Below are 21,688 nucleotides of genomic sequence, written 5' to 3'. Positions count from 1 at the left end.
AATGCAAACGGCTGAAGTTAAAGGTAGACGCAATGAAAAGTACACATGTTTGCAAACCCACCTAAAGTTACAAACAATAATTCCGATGAGTGATCATGTGGAGATCATGTTGATCTTGTAATGAGCCCAATGAGCCTTACATCTAAAAATAAAGCATGGGTGTTTCTTTTCTGACATCGTTTTAACTCAAACGCTGAAAATTAAACAAACTGAGGATATGGTAATGCTCGCCTGTCAATCAATAATGGTGGGTGGGGGGACCGCACTCCTACGTCAAGTTGCAGTCAATCTAAAAACCGCTCAAATTGGTCTATCGTTTTTGTGTTATTAAATTGAAAAAAAAAGGACTGGTTGTGTTTACTTCACCCCAATATGACGGTCTATACACTGTACCTACACACGTCTGTCCCAACAGCTTGAAAGGTAGATTTTTCACCATAGGTGCCCTTTAACGTCAAGAATTAAAAAAAAAAAGACTTTGTGTTTATATCACTCCAAAATGACAGTGGACACACTATACATACACACAGTTCTGTCCAAACAGCTTACAAAAGATGATTTTCATCGTAGGTGCCCTTTAAAAAATGAATATACCTGTTGCTTAAAAATGAACTTATTAATTATATTAATCATTTTTATTATTATAATTAATAATGTTAACAACAAATTAAGTGAACTTAAAGTTACAGGTCTTTCTCTTTAAAGGAAAGCAATAAATAAATTTTTACAGCACATAGTTATCATTGTGTAAATAACTGTATGCAATAAATCTTTGAGCTACAAGCATTATAAATTATTGTCCGCAAATGGCCTAAATTCACTTAAAATGCTTACACGGTGACATTGCAGATCCTGCAATGTGATTATTTTAGATTCTCACTGGATCGCCTCTCACTATAGTTGTTAAACGTGATATTTAATAAATATTGTGTCATCTAATGACTCTTCTGTCTTTTGAATCTATCATGTAACATATCACAGCGTCAGTTCACTGCTTCCATCTTTCGCTTTCACATTGGTACTTGGTCATTTTAGCAAAAACCTCAGATACTGTTGGTTGGGCACCTTTTTTACCTACAAAGTTTGTCGATGCCATTATAACTTCACGAATCACTCTGCCCATTCATGCCAGACTCCCGTAGAAAAGTGATTGGTAGGTGGTAATTTGTGTGTAACTTCTCTTTATTTATTTCTGATTTGATTACTTATGGGTAAAACAAAGACCATGCGAGTCAGGTAGTTGAAACGGTAGGCTACAAATAATTAATTCGTTATGAATTAATTAATTATTCATATTTAATTAATTCACCTCCGCCTACGACGATTAGTCGACATCTCCCAGCCCTACTCCATAGTTAAATTAATTTGATAAAAAGCATGTTAGAAAGAAAGCATGTTTTTCTCTGGGAATGTAACTGTTATGCTGCAACGGCCCCTTTAAATACGGATCAATGTAGCAAATTTTGACGCTCTTGCCGGTGGAGTAAAGTTATAATAGTTTTGGATTTTTTAATTAGTTTTAGTTTTAATTTATATATTTATTTATTTATTTATTTATTTATTTTTGTTTCCAAATTCAGTCAGTTTTAATTAGTTTTTAAAGGCAGATTTACTAGTTTTTATTAGTTTCTATATTTTGAAATTGCTTAGTTTTAGTAATAGTTATATATATAATATATATATATATATATATATATATATATATATATATATATATATATATATATATATATATATATATATATATATATATATAAATTAGAATATTTGTTAGGTGCAAGATAGAAAATCATCAGAATATTGTATAATAACTCAACCAAAGATATATATTTGAAACCTGTATTCAGAAGACACACAAACACTACCATCACTACCCATACTCAAGTTCAAATACAACAGCCCACAAGATAGCAGGCCTAAGTACTGTTGAATATGTGTGCAAGACTGCCTCTGGGGTTACATGTTGTGAAATTAACTTACGTTTCGCCAGATCCTCTCATTAAACCCTTGGTTTACCCACACAGAAGTTGTTCAAGTTTACTTCAGTCACAGCAGGCTGTCATGTACTGTTTGTGTTTGGTTCACTGAATCACACATGCGCCTTATTATGAGTTCACCCGTTCTCAAATCCGATCTCTGTATACTGTTCTAATAACGGAATAACTCAGGGAATTGGTTTATTTAGAGTGAGAGGGTGTATTAGGCATAAAAAGTAATTCTTTGTGGATAAGTGCTTACTGGAGATGCGAATCGTTTCAAAAGATTCAGTTCGATTTGGTAAACTAGTTCAACCGCTTCACTTAGAAGATCCAGTTAAAAAGAATGATTCGTTCGCGATCAGGATCACTAATACAGAAATAAAACCCATTATTAGACACAAATGTGTTAAATTAATACTTTTAATTGTCTGCTCGGGTCATATTTAATGCTGTCACAGTGCTGCTGTCATGTCCAGTCGTTGTTTTTGTCGCGGGAGCAACAAGGTCTGCCTGGAGGAGGACCAGCTTGATCTGGCCGAAGGCAGCAGGATTACAGACTCCAATGTACCGTGCGGCGCAAACACCAGGCGTAAAACTGGCATCGCGAAGTAAATAGATTTACTTCTTAAAGGCTTATTTATTAAATACATTTACAAAGACGAAAATAATGTTTTTGCTATCATTTTAGTTAGTTTCAGTTTCTTAAAATGTTTTTTCAATTGTAGTTTTCGTTTTTTCGTTCGTTTTCGCTGACCATAATAACCTTGCGGTGGAGCAGTAAAGGCAGACAGCCTTGTCTCCAGGGCGGCCAGAGCGAACTGATTCTTTTGCCGCCTTCAGTGTGAAGGCACATTTAGGCATCGGTCAGACTATTGCACCCAATTTATTAAGGTTAATTAAAAGCAACACTATTCAGAGGATCAGACATCCCACATTTTAGATGAAATCTGATAAAACCACATCGTTTTCACCAGCAACAATTAGATTCAAAATTACAGTTCCAGAGGTTTATTTTCAGGCCATGCTTATGCTCATTTCAGGCATAGTCAGGAGTCCTATGAAATGTTATTCGGCAACTCGACAGTGTTATTGAAAGGACAGTCTCATGCTCTGTGGACCGTTCACTGGGTGGCGTGAAGCTATGAAGAGCCTCCTACTGAAAACATTTCAGCGGAGAGAAAAACACTACTGAAAAATACATGCGGCATCTGTTGGAGAACATGAATGATAATAATAATTCTGCATAATTACCAGAGACAATTGGACTCTTTGCACATCTTCGTCATGCATTCACATGTGGCCCTTTGTTACGCGAGAAGCATAATGGCCATGGCACAGAAACAGGATCTATGAATGACGCACACCAGGCATTTGAATAATATGTGGGACACACACGGTCGAGGCCAGTGGGGCAAACAGGCCTGTCAGTCAGAACAGCTGGGACAGAGAACACTGAAGAGCGTGCTCATGCTGGAGTGGGTGGAATCTGATGGGGAGCCACTAAATGAATATGTGAATTCCCTCAGTGATAAAGGCAGCCAGTGGGCGTCTCTGAACAGCTCTCGAATGTTTCAGAGCTGCTCAGACATAAACGCTTCCTATACAGCCATTTCTGTGAATGCAAGGGATTTAGAGTCAATAATACTTCAGCCTACAGCGATATTTAGTCACACATGCCAATGTGTGTATTTTTTTAAACTTTACGAATTATAAAATTTGAATGTGTTGAATACCCTCTACTCTTTTCAATATGAATGGGGAATTATATGAAAATGTGAATGAGGACTGGAGCTTTTAAACTTCAAAATAAAAGCCATCAAATATGTTACTGAAGCAGTTTATATAATACATGTTCTTTGTCTTATATCAATATTCAATTTATTTGAGAACAGGCCAATATACAAGTCATTATTCACTGAAAATCCACACAATCTCTTCTTGGCATTTCAGAAAGTTCAGAACAGTATCGGTGTCCAATTTGTGAACTGAATGTTTTTTGATATATATTTAAGAGTTGGTCGTTTTACTTGAAATGGTTGACCCAGTTCACAAAATTGCTCATGAATTAACAGTGCATTGTTATTCCGGTGATAGACGGAATCACTATTTGAGAGATGGAAACAGATTTTCTATTTACACCTAATCAAATTATACTGTGGACTAATGTCCTTGACATCCCATTTGTGAACTGAATTGTCTTTTTGTTTTTTTAAAACAAGTGAGTTGGTAATATTCCTTGAAATGGCTGCCCCAGTTCACAAAACTGTTCAAGAATAGGGTATATGCAGAAGTATGCAGAAGGACTTTAAATTTTTCAGTAACCTGGGTCAAGCGACTCCGGTGAACTGTCTGCTGTTACAAAATCAGTGCATTTAAGGTCTGTTCTCTTTCAAAATCAATGATCTTCACTGCCTGATTGATACACTATAAAAAGAGGGTCTCAGAATGTACAAGAAGCACTGCATTAGGGGCCTTTTTTGTTGACAGGGAAAAAAGAGAAGTGCGGTGCGCATTTTATGTTGCTAGGCAATGACTGAATCAGCTGGGTGTTGTGCGAGAGTGTTGTTGTTGATATTAATAGAATTTTAAAATTTAATTAATAATATTGTGAAATTCGAGATTTGAGAGTCATACAGCATCGGATGACTCAAAACAGCAATCACAAGTCTCTCCTCCATCTTCAAAAGTCTCCGTAGTTGTCTTAACACAAACACTGCTGCCACCTCAACGGAAACCCCGCCTCTGCTTTCATTTGATAGGAGAATGAAAAATACGCGACTGACGTAACTCGATTTTTCCGCTCTGAGTTGACTTTTTTCTCAACTTCGAGCGCACACTGTGCAACAGCAAAAACGCAAGGTGCAGCAGGTGGCGTGAGGCACACAGAGCGCATAAGCAGTGCGCAAAACGCTCGCGGCCATTACTAAAAAAAATTTAATGGAGTTCCTGCACTCGCCTGCTGATCCTGACAGGCACGTGAGTGTAAACGGCTTTTCATCTCATTTTATGCTTGAACAACTAAATGAACACTGAAGTCTGTTTTACTGATTATATTTTAATTATAATAAAACATCGAGGCTGTAATAGGAACAGTTTAAAATTGAGAAGTCACATCAACCATTCACCAGAAGTTTATCAATATGGGAAAAAACACTAGCTGTGCATATACCATATTAACAGTGCACTGTTATTTCTGTGATGTAGAAATCCCCATTTGAGACCTAGAAACAGCATCAGTTGTGTAACATTGATTGCCACAAAATTTGGGCAATTTTTGATGAATAATATCAAGTGTTGCACACCTAACCAAATCATATTGTGGACTAATGTCTTTAAAAATGAACTAATAATAAGACTTCATGCATTTGTGTGAATGAACGGAGCAGTTTCTTATACAACACACAAATTACAGCATGAGTGTTTTCAAACTGTTGCCTCAATATATATATATATGAGGACATATAAACTCCAGAGCTGCTTTGACAGCAGATCTATATCAGAAAAAAAAAATATCGTCATATCATGAACAAAGAAATTTCAAGCATATTTACAACAACCCATCAAAATAGTTACAATCAATAATCAATAAATTACAGTCCAGTAATTAAGACAAAAATACAATAATATCACCCAGTAGAATGTTATTCATGACAGAAAGAGGAATAACATTGATTTATTTTAGAGGTTGCTTAAATGTAGCCTAACATTAACACTTTTTTCTTAAATTCTTAACCATTTAACTACCCCACCAACAAAAAAATGTCACTAGTATATGCTTAATTTTTTTCAACACATCTCATAATTTCTAAAACAAACCATTTGGTAGAGGTTAATTTGTCAGATTATGGCAAAAGTACTGGAATTAATACATATAATTGAAAATCAGAAAACATGAGGTGTAAGACCAATTTATTAAAAGAAAAACCAAAATAAAACATTTATCATGTTTTCTTCTTCGTGTTTTTTACAATAAAACAAGTGTAGTAGTGCAACAGCATTATGTTTGCTTGATTTCTTTGTAAACCAACAACGCTGTGTGTGTGTGTAAACCATTATTCAAAACAGTCATTCTTAAAATGACTTTAACATTCATTATTTAAAACAGTCAAAACATTAACCATTTTCTAGAGCAGATTACATCTTTATTATTGAAATGAATGGCACTTTTTTGATAAGAAAATTTAATTTTAACTCATAAAATGTAATTCAGAAAACCCTAACTATCAATCTCTTAATAAAATATTAAAAAGAGGGTAAATAAGTTATATTAATTTAAATGGCCCAAAATTGAATGATTTTGAAGCAGTTAGAAGTGTACCAGAAACCAATATCATCATGGGGAGAAAAAAAAGACTTTTAATTTAGTCTTTTCCTCAAACAACATAATATGACTCTAAAACACTCTTTGATACTTTTATGGTACATTTTTGTCAATTTTTTTCAAACTGGAATTAACATTTATTGAAGATTATTCAATTTAAAGGCAAAAAAAGGTAAGTATTATCCCATTCGTTTTCATACTGATCCTTTTTAGCTACAAAGAGCATACAAATTGTGAAAGAGAAAACCATATACTTACGGAAGAAGTCTTTCTTTGCCAGATTCTTGGCACATAATACTGAAAGAAAAAGAGGAAAAAAATAGATCAGCTATATACATCAACTGATTCGCCAATTGTTTTGAAACGTATATGGAAAAAAAGCAAAAGTATTTAAAATATACACAGTGTTTTTGCTGCAGATGCGAGCGTGCCTCTAAAACAGCCTTCATCTGCAGAGACGGCTTTAAAGCAAAAGCTGGGCCTCATTGCACTAACTAACTGACATGATCAGGATCCTTTTCCTCTAGTTCCCCAAGAGGGGCCACTGAGGCCGTCCCAGCCCAGCCTGCACAGAATAAATCATTTAGACTTCCTCTCAACGCTGTTAGTCAGCACCCCAAATCCACAGCCTTTCCTTGAATATGCAAAGCTTAAGCTAACTGCCAAAAGGTTCTCTTTTTTTTTTGGCTAGCCTTCACCAAATGTGAATATATCAAAGGTCATTCTGTGTTAGGCACCAATGTGATTTCATGGTTTTCAACGGGATTTGGTGCGCTTAAGAGAAGCAGCGTTTGTGAAGAAGGTTGGTGTCAGCTTGTGTTTGACACGCTGTGGTGTGAGAGGCAGCAGGTGTGGTCAGCAATATTCATCTTATCAAAAATGCACTGTGTCCACGGAGGACAAGGTAATAGCAAACCAATGACCTGCATCCTTCTGGACAAGAAAAATGTACATATCAGTGGAAAAGTGAACAAATATCTATAGCGCACTGCAGATACAGCACAAGAGGAAACAGCAGGGCATCATATGTAGTGTGGGACTCGACAATGGTTATTCCTGAAATGTGAGGCTTGAATGGGGTTATGGATAAACAGTAAATACCCATATACAAAAAAGAATAACTATAAAGAAAACTAATGGTAGATACAAGATAATTTCCCATTGTAAAAACCTCTTTACCTTTAATTGTGGTTTTTATTGTAGAGTGGAATCTGCAGTGGGAAATGTTAACGGTCCAAACACAAAGAGAACACGACAGAATGAGAGTGTGCTTATTTAATTGACTAGCAAGCCTGTCACACCGAGGGGACAGTCAGGTACTTGCTATCGGGTGTATATCTGTGTTATAGTTATACATTTATTTCACATTCAGAGTCAGAATCAGAAAGAGCTTTATTGCCAGGTATGTTTACAGACACGAGAAATACCTTGTGACAGAAGTTTTTACAGAATCCACGTTTAAATAAAGCAAAATAAGTAAATAGAGAATACAAAATATAAAAACTGACAAATGTACCAACAGGTATATTACTAAAATTTTAAATAAAGCGAGTCGCACACCGGATGCGCTGCGACACGGCGCGCACATGACAATTGGAAGTATCGCACACCAGAAGTGCACATTCGCATGTTATTTAAAATGAAACTATTCAGATGGCGCTCTGTTGCATGGCAGAAATATGAACAGTGTCCTGAGTCGTAGGTGGGAGCGGCGGACAGCCACCGACTTGTGGCGCCGGGGTGCGTACCCAGATAGAAATCTATGTTTAGAATTCCAAATTGTATTGCGCTGTATGGCGTGATGCGGCGCATCTGGTGTGCGACCCCTTTAAGTATGTTGTTAAATAAATAGTATGTAATATGTGTGTGTCTATAAATAGTGTTATTGTTCATGATTCATATCTCAGCTTTTTGCATGTTGCTAAACTGCAACATTTCAAATTGTGATTACTTTCCATTTTTGATTAATCGTACAGTGCTAGTGTGAACCCAGTCTAATGCTGTCTTAACTACATGTGACACAACATGCAATAAAAGGTACCTTTTTCATGTTAAAACTAGTTTTATCCTATTATTAGCGACAGCGATGATCAAAAATTCTGTTTTAGAAACCATTTTAAGTTTCCTTTTCCGTGACATCATGGAAAAACAGTAGCATAAACTACTAAGACAGTTCTCACCTCAGATACAGATTATGTACTTCATTCAGTATTAAATGCTTCCAATGCCAGTTTGGACACCATTTAAATGTGACACTTATTGCCATACTACTGAAAGCAGCAGCAAATAGTTCACCTCAGAACTTCCAACCACATCTGTCACTCTCAGCCTATGTACTTTTAATAAATAGGTTTCATATGCACTAATCAGAATATAACCCTAACCATTTCATTGGGAGTAAAGTGGCTGATATTTAAACAAATGACTGGTATTTAAATGTTTCTGTTGTGTTGCATCGCGGACAGCCAAATTACCCGTCACTGAAATCCTGCCACCTTGTGTGCAGTAAATACACAGCATAAAGCCTGGTTTATTCTTCTGCGTCGAGTGATCGGCGTGACCCACGGCATATGCCTTGCGCGTTGCCGGGCATTTCTACTTCAGCAGTCTGTTTGTCTTCCTCTGCAATAACACTTCAGAAACGCTAGCTGGCAGTGAGGTGTTTATGTTCCTCTGTGTCGAGTTTCTTCGCTGGCGTTTAGTTTTTTCTGAACTCTTCCTTAATTTACAAGTGGCTCAAACTCGCTCATTTTGAGGCAGGAACTGGCGGACGTGCAACACCTTTAATCATAAGGTAAACACAAAACAAAACTTTTCATCTGGAGCTACTTCACGGGACTCGACACTTGTAAACACTCGCTTCAATGGACTCGTGCGGCTCTCGGTCCTGCCCACACTCGTCAGCGCTACCAAGCTGACCAATCACAGAGCTTGTGCTACACATCGCTGTGACGTGTGGTTACGTTTTTTTGAGAGGTGCGCATCAGCTGCGCCGTAGCATGCGTGTGCGCTTGATGCAGAAGTATAAATCAGCTTTTAATCTCTTCCCTCTGCTGCCTCAGAAATCTCACGTAGCGTTTGTAATAATAATACAGTAAGAACTTTACCAATGAGTAATTGATGCATTTGTTGTTGAGTTGCAACAATGAGTCTCGCACAAAGTCATTACAAAGTTCACGCAAGCACACACACAGACACACACAGTGCAGACACACACACACAGACTTAGCACGCGTTTAGCTTTGCACGCAAATGTGACAGGATACAGGTTAATATCCACTGCTGTATGGATATCCGTTATGTTAATGTACAAAATAAACCTGATTTAACGTCCACAAACCAGAACTGAAGCGCCTTCTTTTATAATTGTTCTGACACTGGTGATGAAGTAAGGCTGAAGTAAATCACTGTAATTCATTAACATTCACTGTTATAAAACATTTTAAACATGTGAAACTCACTCTTGATCACGTTTGATGATGATTGATGATCCTAGCGAACTGAACAGACCTTTTATTCCCGGTTGCTTTGCGCACGTCTGGTCTTGTTGATATGATTATGCACGTGACTACCGGAACATGTATAATACGCAGCTGTCAATCAATATTGGTGGGCGGGGGGACCCGCACTCCTACGTCAAGTTGCGGTCAGTCTGAAAACCGCTCCAATTGGTCCAAAAAAAAAAAGAACTGGGTGTGTTTATATCACTCCAGTATGATGGTCTAAACACTATACCTACACATATGTCTGTGCAAACAGCTTGAAAAGTAGATTTTTCACCATATGTGCCCTTAAAAGACATGAATGACACTTTTTACAGAGCTTAAGAAGAATACAGTTCTTTAGGATTTTCCCCCTCAAGTCCAAAGACATGCGGTATAGGTGAATTGAATATGCTAAATTGTCAGTAGTGTGTGTGTGTGTGTGTGTGTGTGTGTGTGTGTATATGTCTGTGTTTCCCAGTGCTGGGTTGTAAATGGAAGGGCATCCGCTGTGTAAAACATACGCTGGATAAGTTGGCGGTTCATTCCACTGTGGTGACCCCTGATGAATAAAGACACTAAGCCGAAAAAAAATTTAACGAATGCGTTTCCTTTACCATTTTACATGATTACCAAAAAGCATTTATTTGATGGTGGTGTAACGAGGCAGAAAACCAAATTACGTATAATTACTACAATAGTTTTGTTGTACAGCTTTACAGTTATCTTTATTTCCTTATTTAATTTCATTTTGGGTACTGTAACAAATAAACCAAGAGATCAAAAAATTATTCAAATATTATTCCTTGGATTTACTAAAAAAAAAAATTACGTTAAGTGGTTGTAAACAATTTATTTGGGCTGTGAAATTAAGTTGAATATTATTAAATTTAATTTGTCTGTTTATATTCAACACAAATAAATTGTTTTGCAGACATCATTATTTTCAGTGTATATCCTTATTCTTGATTGCTCAACACTCAAACACCTTACACCAAATGAACACTGCATATGAACAGAAGTATCTTACGCCAATTCTAGCATACACAAAATGCATGCTAACATTTCAGCTGTTAAAATCAGGATCCCCCTCAAGAAAAAAGTGAAGTGTAGACAACGAAACAAACATGTTTCCTTTTCTTTTATGCATTTCCCATTGCTGCAGAAGCCTGTTTATTTATTTACATCCATGTGACAATAGAATAAAGAAGAAACTGGTTTAAAAAAAAAGAGGAATAAGCAGCCAGTTCCTACAGAACAGGATTCATGCAAGCTTAGCCACTAATTGCCCTACGGTGAGGTTTTATGCTGCCCTAATGCTTGGTGTAGTTTATGCCCTAATAATGAGCCGAGGCGACAGGATCTTCAAAGGTCAGAGAGCTGAAAACTCGTCGCTGTGGACAGAAGAGTCAAACGGCATACCTCCGTTAGCACCCACACACAGCTCCAGCACTCGGGGAGGGCAGAGCCTCATTAGCTGTGAAATTCATCCCAGCGTTCACATTCACAGGGAGAGCTCGAGAGTGGGGGCTGGTGGATCCATAGTCCATCACATCTCCAGCCTCCAGACTGTCCATCACCTCCCAATAACGGTTACTGTAGCAACCAATAACCCGAGGGGAGGTGCCGTGATGCATACGAGGCTCAGATCAAAGTCCGCAGGTATGAGCGAGCCGAGGCAGAGCTTCAGCTACAGCAGTCACAGAGTAATCAAATATACATGCAACAGATATTTCAAAGCTTTACCACCCGAGCTACCCTTTAGGAGCTTTCCACATCTGTAGCCATGGAAACAAAGGAGGAACGGAGGCTGAAACTTCTCTGTCAGACACAACTTTCATCACAGGCAGTCAGCCCAATCCATTTAAAGACATTAATTCACATGAGAGGATTTTATTGGCCCAGACCAGCAGATGGATATTTAGTTCGGTTAATTATTGAGTGGAAAACGTCAAAAACGTGTAACCAATGGCTCATCGCTTGCAAAAATTAGACAGCAAAGACCACCAAATAATTTCTTTCAATATCGTTCAAATTTGTGGGGACATTTCTACTGTTTAAACTTTGATAAAAAGGTAGCACTTAAATATTGCTTCAATTTAATATGAATATTTTACATTTTAATAAGTTGTTTTCAATCACATAGTTCTGGTGACACACAGAATTGAGATGGAGGGCAGGAAGTAAAAAAAACTGAATGAGAGAGAAAAATCCGTATTTTTGCGATTTATACCATATTTCAAAGAAGATTTAAATAGAAAATAAATCGCATATGATGGGCATGATCCTTATATCATGAAGAGGACAGAGTTTTTTTTAATGAACGTAAATATATTTGCCTGTCAGAGGCAGTAGATACTGTATAAGCTATTACGTTACATGAAAAATACTATAGTAAATATTATAGTGTTTGGACGCATACTATAAATAATTACTTGAAATAAACTGTCGTAGTAATTATATTGTTGCTGTGGTATGACACAACTGTTGTAATAAATTATTCAATAGGCTTTAGTTTTCTAAGATATAATCACACACCATCACAATTCACCACAATTTACACTAACGTTACATTACAGTTTATCAGTTTACTATGCTACCGTTCGTTTTGAACCGATCTAAATCTAAATATTATAGGTGGGCATAGATAAATTTTTTAAATCTAGATTAATCTAGATTAATTTCGAAATTAATCTAGATTAATCTAGATTAAAATGGCTCATTCGAATTCTGCCGAAAACATTCAGAATATTTGTGCTACCCAAATAACAAGTCTTTGAGAACAGGTTTCTCGAGCCAGGTGACGCATTAGACCAGGGGCTCATCTCCTATTTCCAAAATGCATCACAAACTGCTTGAGAAACTGTTCTCCTATGATAATTGGTGATGAAAATAAATAATGTTCAATAAGATGTACTAGCGTTTACTAACTATTTATTCAGTTAAACATGAATGTTGAACTGTAGGCCTACATAAGCTCCAAACAGCCATTTCATACTTGCTTTTGATGTACGTACATACAGAAAATGCTGCTTCTCAATGCCAAGTTCACAGAGCCCTGATGGTGTGTCAAACATTGAGTATGTTTACATGGGCAACGGTACTTTAATACGATTTTAATATAACTACAACAATACTCTGATTAAGAGTCTACCATGTAAACAGAGATTTTTGATTACCTTAATGCGACTAAAGTCATAACTGAACTAAACAGAAATGGAATTAGTACATGTGGAGTATGCAGATATTAGTGGCATTACTGAAGTAAACACTGCAATCAAACTATTACCGTCATGTAGGACTTTTCCATATTTTCCGACAAGATCCAAAACACAGTGACACACAAAACACTGTCAGTGAAGGACCACACACAAAATTCACAGACACAAAACACACCGCAAAATGAGGACGTTTTTTTTCTTTACGTTTGCGAGCGTTATTACATTCTATAACACTCTCACCAGTCCTTGCTCCTTATTTGCATCTAATACCCCCGTTTGTCACGACGGCATGAATGAAATGTTCACGAATTAAAGTGAAACTGCCGAACTGCAGTTAAAGTCAGGCATCCTGCTGATTTGATTCAGAAGGGCACTTATTTGTCAGACGGCTCACCGGTCAGGTATACATCAGCACTAATATATCAAGATGAAAGTCTTCACAGCTTGCATAGATTAGACCCAGCTCCCAACCCAACTTTGAGAATAGATTAACGGCGATATTTTTTATCACGCGATAAGAGTGTGATAAGAGTTAACGCTGATAACCGCCCAGCACTAATATATATATTTAAAGTTTGGCTGCATAAGGGGCTGATCACAGCAAATGTGCTTTTTGCATTGAGAGGGGCATGTTTTGAATGGTTTAATAACGGCCGCGAGCGTTTTGCGGTGCCCTGTGCACCTCGCGTTTTTGCCTCTGCCTGCTGTGTGCTCGCAGTTGAAAAAAACTCTGAGCGGAAAAAGCATGTTACGTCAGTCGCGTCTTTTTCATTTTTCAATCAAATAAAAACAGAAGCGGGGTTTCTGTTGATTAAATTCATATTTTCCATAGAGCAATTTGAGGTAGCCTGCGATTTTTATTTGACAAAAGAAAAAAAACAAAAAAACATATGATTGGACAAACAGCATATGCCGGTTCTTAAAAAGGATTCAGTCAGTGTTTTCGTTTTGTAATCTAAACTAAAGTGAAAAATGTCTAGGACAGGACTATTTATTTTATTCGTTTATTTAGCTTATTCTGTTTTTCTATGAGGTTGGAAATGCAGCAGGTGCTTGAAGATGTGCTGTTGTTTTGATTCTGTATGCTGTTGCTCACATTTTAAAATAAACCAATATTTTAAAAAGCAATATTTAATGTGTCAGACACAAAATAGAGGCATCATTTATTTAATTTTAATAATAATTTAATAATAATCTGTCCAGTTAAGGTTAATATTCTGTTAACAAGCAGCAATTATCGGTTGGCAAAAATTAACCGAAATGAGCATCCCTACTACAGTATTCTGTAGCCTTCATTAACAAAAAGTTGCAAACATGATACACTTTACCATGTGGTTGAAAAACATGTTTATTACAAATTACTATAGTTTTACATATTTAAACACATAGCTAGGCCTGTATATAATATTTACTGGTGCTGTCAAACGAATTATTGCATTCAAAAAAAGTTTGTACACATGGATGTATTGGACAAATGTTTATTACATGTCCCCTTTTCCTCTGTTTTTCAGCCAGTTTCTTGAACTTTCCCCCTTTATAAGCAAAAACTTTTGGAAGTCTATAAAAGCTGTTAAGCATTTCTTATTTTGGCCAATTTAAACAATTATAAACAACTTAAAACAGAAACATTTTGATGATTTGATCAATTCCTATGTAGAATCACCACTTCCTGCCCTCCATCTGAATTTCGCGCGTCATCATTGACGTCATGTGAAAACAAACTATACTTAAGATTTTTTTCAATCCATCCATCCATCCATCCATCAAAGAGGGTATAACACATCATATCAAGAAATTGCACAATAAAACTAATGAAAAAAAAATTGCACCGATCATCACTGATGTAAATGATATGTTTGAGCAAATTGAGTCAGCTTATTTTATTTATGCGGTATAATTCACCAAAAAAAGAAGTCAGTTGCAAAAACTTCACGTTCTACATTGCATAACAACCTTTCCCGGCCATGAAATCACATGTGAGGGACTTGAGGACTTGTTTATCACACAGAGAGAGGGAGGGAGAGGGAGGACGCGCCTGCCCATGAATGAACTCTACATCAATGTACATGCTTAAAAATATTTGTCTAGGCTACAAATAACAGGTATTAAAGTTGTAAATAAGGTTCAGTTGAAAGCTGCACAATATTGGAAAAATCTGACATTGAGATATTTGTTATTCTACGATATCTACTGCAATATAAATACATTTCAGCAGATGACTTGAATAGTTCTATTAGGAAACAATTTATCATTTAGATTGATTGAGATGATTCCGTGGGGGATAGCATATGCATAAAATATAATAAACAATCTACAAGTATACGAGGACGAGGAGTCTAATAGGATTCAGGTACAGTAATTACATAATCAAATGTAAAATAGTGTTTGTTGCATATATAGTTCAGTAAAATGAACAGTTAATAAAGTTACAAATTAGGGCTGTCCAATATATTGTTTTAGCATCGATATCGCAATGTGATCATTCGCAAGTCACATCGTGAGTATACGTAATGTTGAGTCCCGATTATAATTTATCATTTCGTTTTTTGGCCTGTGACTGTGTGATGGTTTTAAAAAAACATTCAGGCATAAGAAATTGTACCATTTGTAACTGACAAATTAATAACAATAAATTGTATTGAATTGTTTATGAAATGAAGACTATGCAGTATTATTTTACATTTGATTATTCAATTACTGTATACCTGAATACAGTTCGACTCCTCTAAATTCGTTATTGAATTTATCTACATTTGTAGATTGTTTATTATATTGCATGCATCTCCCTACAGAATCATCCTAATCAATCTAAAACGATCATTTCTTTCCAAATAGTTTTCAACTCATCTCGTGAAACTGTATTCATATCGCAATGCATATTGCACAAAAAAAAAAAAAAAAAAAAAAAAAAAATAATATATATATATATATATATATATATATATATATATATATATATATATATATATATATATATATATATATATATATATATATATATATATATCGCTATGTTTGATTTTTCCAATATCATGCAGCCCCATTACTAAAGGTACAATTCTTATAGCTGAATACTTATAAAATAGTCAGAGGTCTCAAAAACACATGCGAACAATAAATTACAATCTAAATAATGTATTATTAATTATGTGACTATTGTGGAATTTATGTATTGCACAGCCCAAGTTCAGTTTTTTTGCACAGAGCAATCGTTGCTGCATAAGACCTCAGTGTGCTTTTTTATTATGTTTCCCAAATTTCCATTTACATATTTCAGAAATTATTTTTTTCCATTTACCTTTGTTTTTGGATTCTTGATCTAAAGGTAAACAAAATATCGAAAATGAACATCTAATTATTAAAATCATAAGAGAAATAAAACTGTACAACTTTTTAATTAAAAAATGTTTTGGGGCCTTCTGAAATGTACATTTCTTCAAAAAATAAAAATAAAAAGAAGTATAGTTTTTCCATTTTAGTCAAAGACCTTAACAGCAATACATCTTTTTATTTAGGTAAAAAGAAGCCATCTAACGCTCTATGCCTCAGTTATTTGAGAAAACATTATTTTTGCAGATTTAGCAAAAGAAAGTTGATAGATATTCCTGTACACAAGCAGTGGACAAATGACTTGAAAATGCTGAAAACAGAGAGGAAATCCAGACAATCCCCCATGCCAAAACCCAACATGAAACTGCATGACGGATCACATGTCAGTTACTAACAGGAAAACACATGAGTGCCATTCTCAGATCCTGGCAGAGCTCCTCTTAATGCAGTTCAAGAATAGTGCACACCGGTGAGGGTCCTTTAAAGAGGGTTTTTCCTGTTGCTTTAACCGCTGCCTAATCATAGTGGCTGACTGGCAGAACAAACATGAAGAACACTTCAGAGTTCCTGCCGCCCAGCTGCACAAACTGACAAACAAACCAGCCGCACATGTAAAAGTGGCGAGTTCGACGGGTGTTATTTGCCCAGTGCTGCGCGTGGAGAACTGCCCGGGGCTGTACAAACACCATTGCCCATGCACTTTTTATTAAGCCCTTTGATAGGAAGCCAAACAGTCTGGTATGGCGTTATCAGGCACGGGAGATCATCCATCGTCTTAACCCTTTCATTTCAGTGGATTAGCAGCTAGAAAACTCGTTCAACAGAGTTAGAATTATTTGTGGATGATTTAAAAGTGGAAGTGAAACAGTCAGTCGAGTTTACATTATTTTGTAAATTGGTTTCCACTTTAATGAAAGTATATTTATAAAACTAATTTGATTAAAATGTAACAATTTTGAAGAAAACGGCATGTTAATTTAATTCAACCCAATGCATCAGGTTGTGGACACTGAGCTGGGTCAAATACAAGCATCAAAATTATGAATATATTTTATATAATATATTAAAATTTAATTATTCTCTATTTTTTTTTAATTACCGATCGTTTGATGTGCTTTAGTAAAGTGCAAAGTCTTGTGTTTTAATCACTGCATCTTTATTCTGAATGTAAATCCCCTTGTCTGGCAGCACTGGAGCAACATGAGAGACCAAGGTGCTTTAAATGAACAATATTAAAAAAAAAACAAATAGAAAAGGTGTACAATTTTTTTTTTATTAGACACAATTTTGATTCTTGTATTTGCACCAGCTCTGCGATGCACGTCCATGACCGGACACATTGGGTTTAATTAGGCTTTCCAGTATCTGTGTTCAGTGTTGCCAGATTGGGTGGTTTTGAACATGATTGGCATTGGTGGGTTGACAAAATTTGGGTGGCTTTAAAACGTAAATTTTATATGCAACAAAACATAACTGTGCTCCTACTCCATTCAGTTAGTAGTGACCAGTGCATAGCGCAAACCGCATGTGCCCACCTGTAAGAGGAGGTGAATGAAAGCTGTATCAAAATCTGACTCCCCAGACAAATCCAACTCCCCTTTGCGTGCAGTTAAACACAGTGGTTTATCATGACACTTTTATTGATACTTTTTTCCACAATTGACAGCAAGAACAAACATAGAAGCGTTATCTGATTGACAAGCAGCACCAAATTATATTCATAAGAATTTAAAACACCAAATAGGGTGAAATTTTAACCAACTTCGAAAGTAAAACGTGCTCAAATGGGTAATGTACTCTACACAAAGTGTGGGTGAGAGGGAGGCAGTGTTTCGATGTGATCCGGTTATGTTGTGATTCTGTGACTGCTGGTGTTGGTTGCTGTATGGTTAAAAATATGACAGTTGAAGTAACTAGATTAAGCTTGATTAAAATAAATTAAAATTAAATCAAATATTAATCTAATATTTTGGTGAGTTTTGGACAGCTTTTGGGCTGGAAAAAGTCAGCTATATCTGGAAACACTGTCCATGTTGAGTCAAGGGAACAGAAGTCCAACTGAGGGAACAGAGTAACCCTGTGACGTCAGACACCACGACATTCCAAGATGGTGGTGCCATTGCGCTTAAAGCTATAGTAAAACACGCCCTTTTCTTTAAATTGGTTACACTAATTATGTTTGTTTACATTATTTTGTAAATTGCTTTGCACTTGAAAATATATTAAACTTGACTGACTGCTTCACTTCCACTATAACTCCCTATCAGTCAACACAATATTTAATTTTCACTATTTTCTGGAACTTAATTTAGCTTTGCATGCACAAAAGAACATCCAAGGGTATGATTTAATGCTTGGGATGAATCACAGCCCCTTATAATATGATAACTGGAAAGCAACGGAAACTGTGCCAATGCTGCAACAGACTCAGCATGTCTGTGAAAGACAGTAGGTCTGCAGGTTGTTACTCATTTGCTTCAAACATTATTGTAAAAATATAAGAAATGCATATTAAAATATTGTACAGAAATGTAAAATTCTGCTTTATTAGAAAAAAATAATAATAATAAAAAAATAAATAAATAAAAAAAATTCACAGCTTTAGTTTTTTCTGAGAGGTTCCCTGACAAACAAAAAACAGGTTCCTGTAGATCAGGGGTGTCCAAACTCGGTCCTGGAGGGTCAGTGTCTTGCAGATTTTAGCTCCAACTTGCCTCAACACACCTGCAAGGATGTTTTTAGAAAGCCTAGTAAGAGCTTGATTAGCTAGCCCAGGTGTGTCTGATTGGGGTTGGAACTAAACTTTGCAGGACAGTGGCCCTCCAGGACAGAGTGTGGACACCCCTGCTGTAGGTCAACTGGTAGAGCATGTAAAGCACTGGTAGAGCATGGAACCAGCAATGCCAAGGTTGTGGGTTTGAACCCTAGGGAAAGCAACTGCATGTCAGTTACCCATGCCCACTTATTTACATGTCGTAGTATAAACAGAATAAAAAAAAAATCTATTACAGTTGAAAATTTATTCTGCTGTAATGATATATGCCATCATACCACCCTGCACTAATAAGCAATACATTTATTCACACTGTTACAAATCAAAGTATCCCCAGAGTAGAGAGCAAAAACTATTTTATGAGGAAACACTGAATTTTAAAGATGACCCAAACAAAGATGCTAAATACATGTAGCATGAGCCGTTTATGAGTTAAGATAGACTATAATATCAAACATTAAGTAAAAACTGAATTTGACTTTAGCCAAGTAAAGAATGCTATATAATACAGCAATCCTATACAAAACAAAACAAGGAAGCATGGTTTCTGCTACATTCATTCTTCCATGGCGGGGCGTCATGCCAAAATTGGCATACAAGGCTACATTAGTGTTTCATTTAAAACATTCAGCCGTGGGTTTTTTTTTTTTTTGTTATAATTGCACCAAAACATATTAAAAGGTGAGTAAATTATAACAATTTCACTTCATTTCAGGACACATTAATGCGGCACTGCAGGTCTATTGGAGACATTCATAAATATTCCTAGCAAATCTATTATCTATTAAATCTATTAAATCTTATTAAAACTATTACTCTTGTGTAGGATTTTTGCTGCATTTTGTGACAATAGTCTATACACACACACACACACACACACACACACACACACACACACACACACGCATCTAAGCTAGAGACATGAGGAGGGTTTTTTTTCTCTCATGCCGCATGCGGTATCAAACATTCCATTAAAACCTCACTCTTTCAGCAGTTCCTCGCATCCAATATCTTGTTTGTCAAGGGGGCATGCATGAAATGTTCCTGAATGAAAGTGAAAGAGCTAGACTCACCCACTTCCCTGACTTTTTTCAAACTAGAGGTGTGAAAACACCCAGCTGAGACGGGGGGATTGGGGGGGGGGCGTGCTGGGGGCTAATTCATAGCCCTTTAACATTTTCAGGTACAGAAATTGAATAAGCAAAAGGAAAAGTCCTAATATCAAAAAAAAAACTTAGAACAAGTAAATTTATTGTTTTGTTTTCAACTTCACAAGAAGCTAAATTAAGAGTTTTTCTTTAAAAAAGGCAAATGAAATACTCTTGTCTTCGCTTTGAAATGTAAATATTTGGACTAGAGACAAGACAAAAATTTTGAGTAAGAAAAAAAAAATTTGTGTTGCATAACTCCGATAAATTGCACAAAAACCAATAATTAAATTCATGGTCAACTAAAATCCTGGTCAACTATAATCCAGACTCAACATTACATATCTTGTGATGTGACTATTGCGGATGCGCACATTGTGATATCGATACTGAAATATTGTGCAGCCCTACTGTATGGCATGGACCTGCTATATGGCACCAAAACCTTTAACGAAACATACAAAAAAGATGTGCATGATAAACAATTCTGGTAAAGAGTTGGCATTCTAATATCACACAGCAAAACCAGACGGTAGATCATTGCTGGTAGTCAGCAGAGGACATGTTTAATATCTCATATTAGGACAGCTGGTGTAGTGACTGATGATGTTGGGTGCATAAGGAGACAGAAGAAGCTCTATTCTTGGTTTCCCTCCCACTTATTCCCTGACTTTAATATAATGCACTGCTTTACTTGATGTAACGGAGGAGAGCTAGTTCACTAGCTACAAGACAGTTCACATAGTTAATTAGCAAGAGAACACGTGTGTAACCAAAAAAACATTACTCAGTAGATGGGAATGAGTCTCTGGTGAGTTCTGCAGCTGTTTGCAAGGCAAGTAGTTTGCTGATATATGAGGTTAAAGCTTGGGACGGTGGGGGGTGGGGGGCTTGTACTGTAAAGCTGACACGCAATGGTGTAACTCACCAGAATTTGATGCGCAGTGGTTATTTATCTCAGTCTGGACTTCTTCAAACATGAGCAGAGCTTTCCAATGAGCAAGAGTGGAGGATTTAAGGCAGGTGCACAGCAACAAGATTGTTATCTTTGTCTATTTAACATGAGTTTCTGCGTAGACGCTCACTGGCTATTGACGCACTTGTGGTGTCTGATGATGAATTTTCTGCATTCTCTGAAAATGGTTCACTGTAAAAAAAAATGCTGGGTTCCACACAATCCCTTCATGTCATCTCAATGAAAATCGATTAAGTTAATTTAATAGTTTTTTCAATTTTAAGTTGATTGAACATAAAACAAATAAGCTGTCGCCAAAAAATAAACCCAAGAATTATGTTGTTTAAGGTCGTTTCAGGTCATAAGTAGTTTGAACAGGCAGCAAAATAATTTTTTGGTTGTATAAATGAAGATTAGCTCTAATTACTGAACAAAAATAAAATCATCTAACGAGACTATCATTAATTAGACTGCTGAAT

At 36.2% G+C, this 21,688-nt stretch overlaps 1 protein-coding gene across 3 annotated transcripts in view; it reads right to left on the bottom strand.

Annotated features, from left to right (window-relative positions):
* Positions 1–21,688, bottom strand: part of smurf1 (SMAD specific E3 ubiquitin protein ligase 1) — a 65,438-nt gene that overhangs the window by 22,208 nt on the left and 21,542 nt on the right. For all 3 annotated transcript variants that reach the window (XM_056453968.1, XM_056453969.1, XM_056453970.1), the window contains exon 2: positions 6,559–6,597. In XM_056453968.1, the coding sequence (XP_056309943.1) occupies positions 6,559–6,597 (39 nt within the window). The remainder of the gene's footprint in view (positions 1–6,558; positions 6,598–21,688) is intronic.

Source organism: Danio aesculapii, chromosome 3 (genome assembly GCF_903798145.1).
Source record: "Danio aesculapii chromosome 3, fDanAes4.1, whole genome shotgun sequence".
Lineage (NCBI taxonomy): Eukaryota > Metazoa > Chordata > Actinopteri > Cypriniformes > Danionidae > Danio > Danio aesculapii.
Note: the sequence above shows the minus strand (reverse complement) of the source record. Positions and strands in the feature narration are given on the sequence as shown.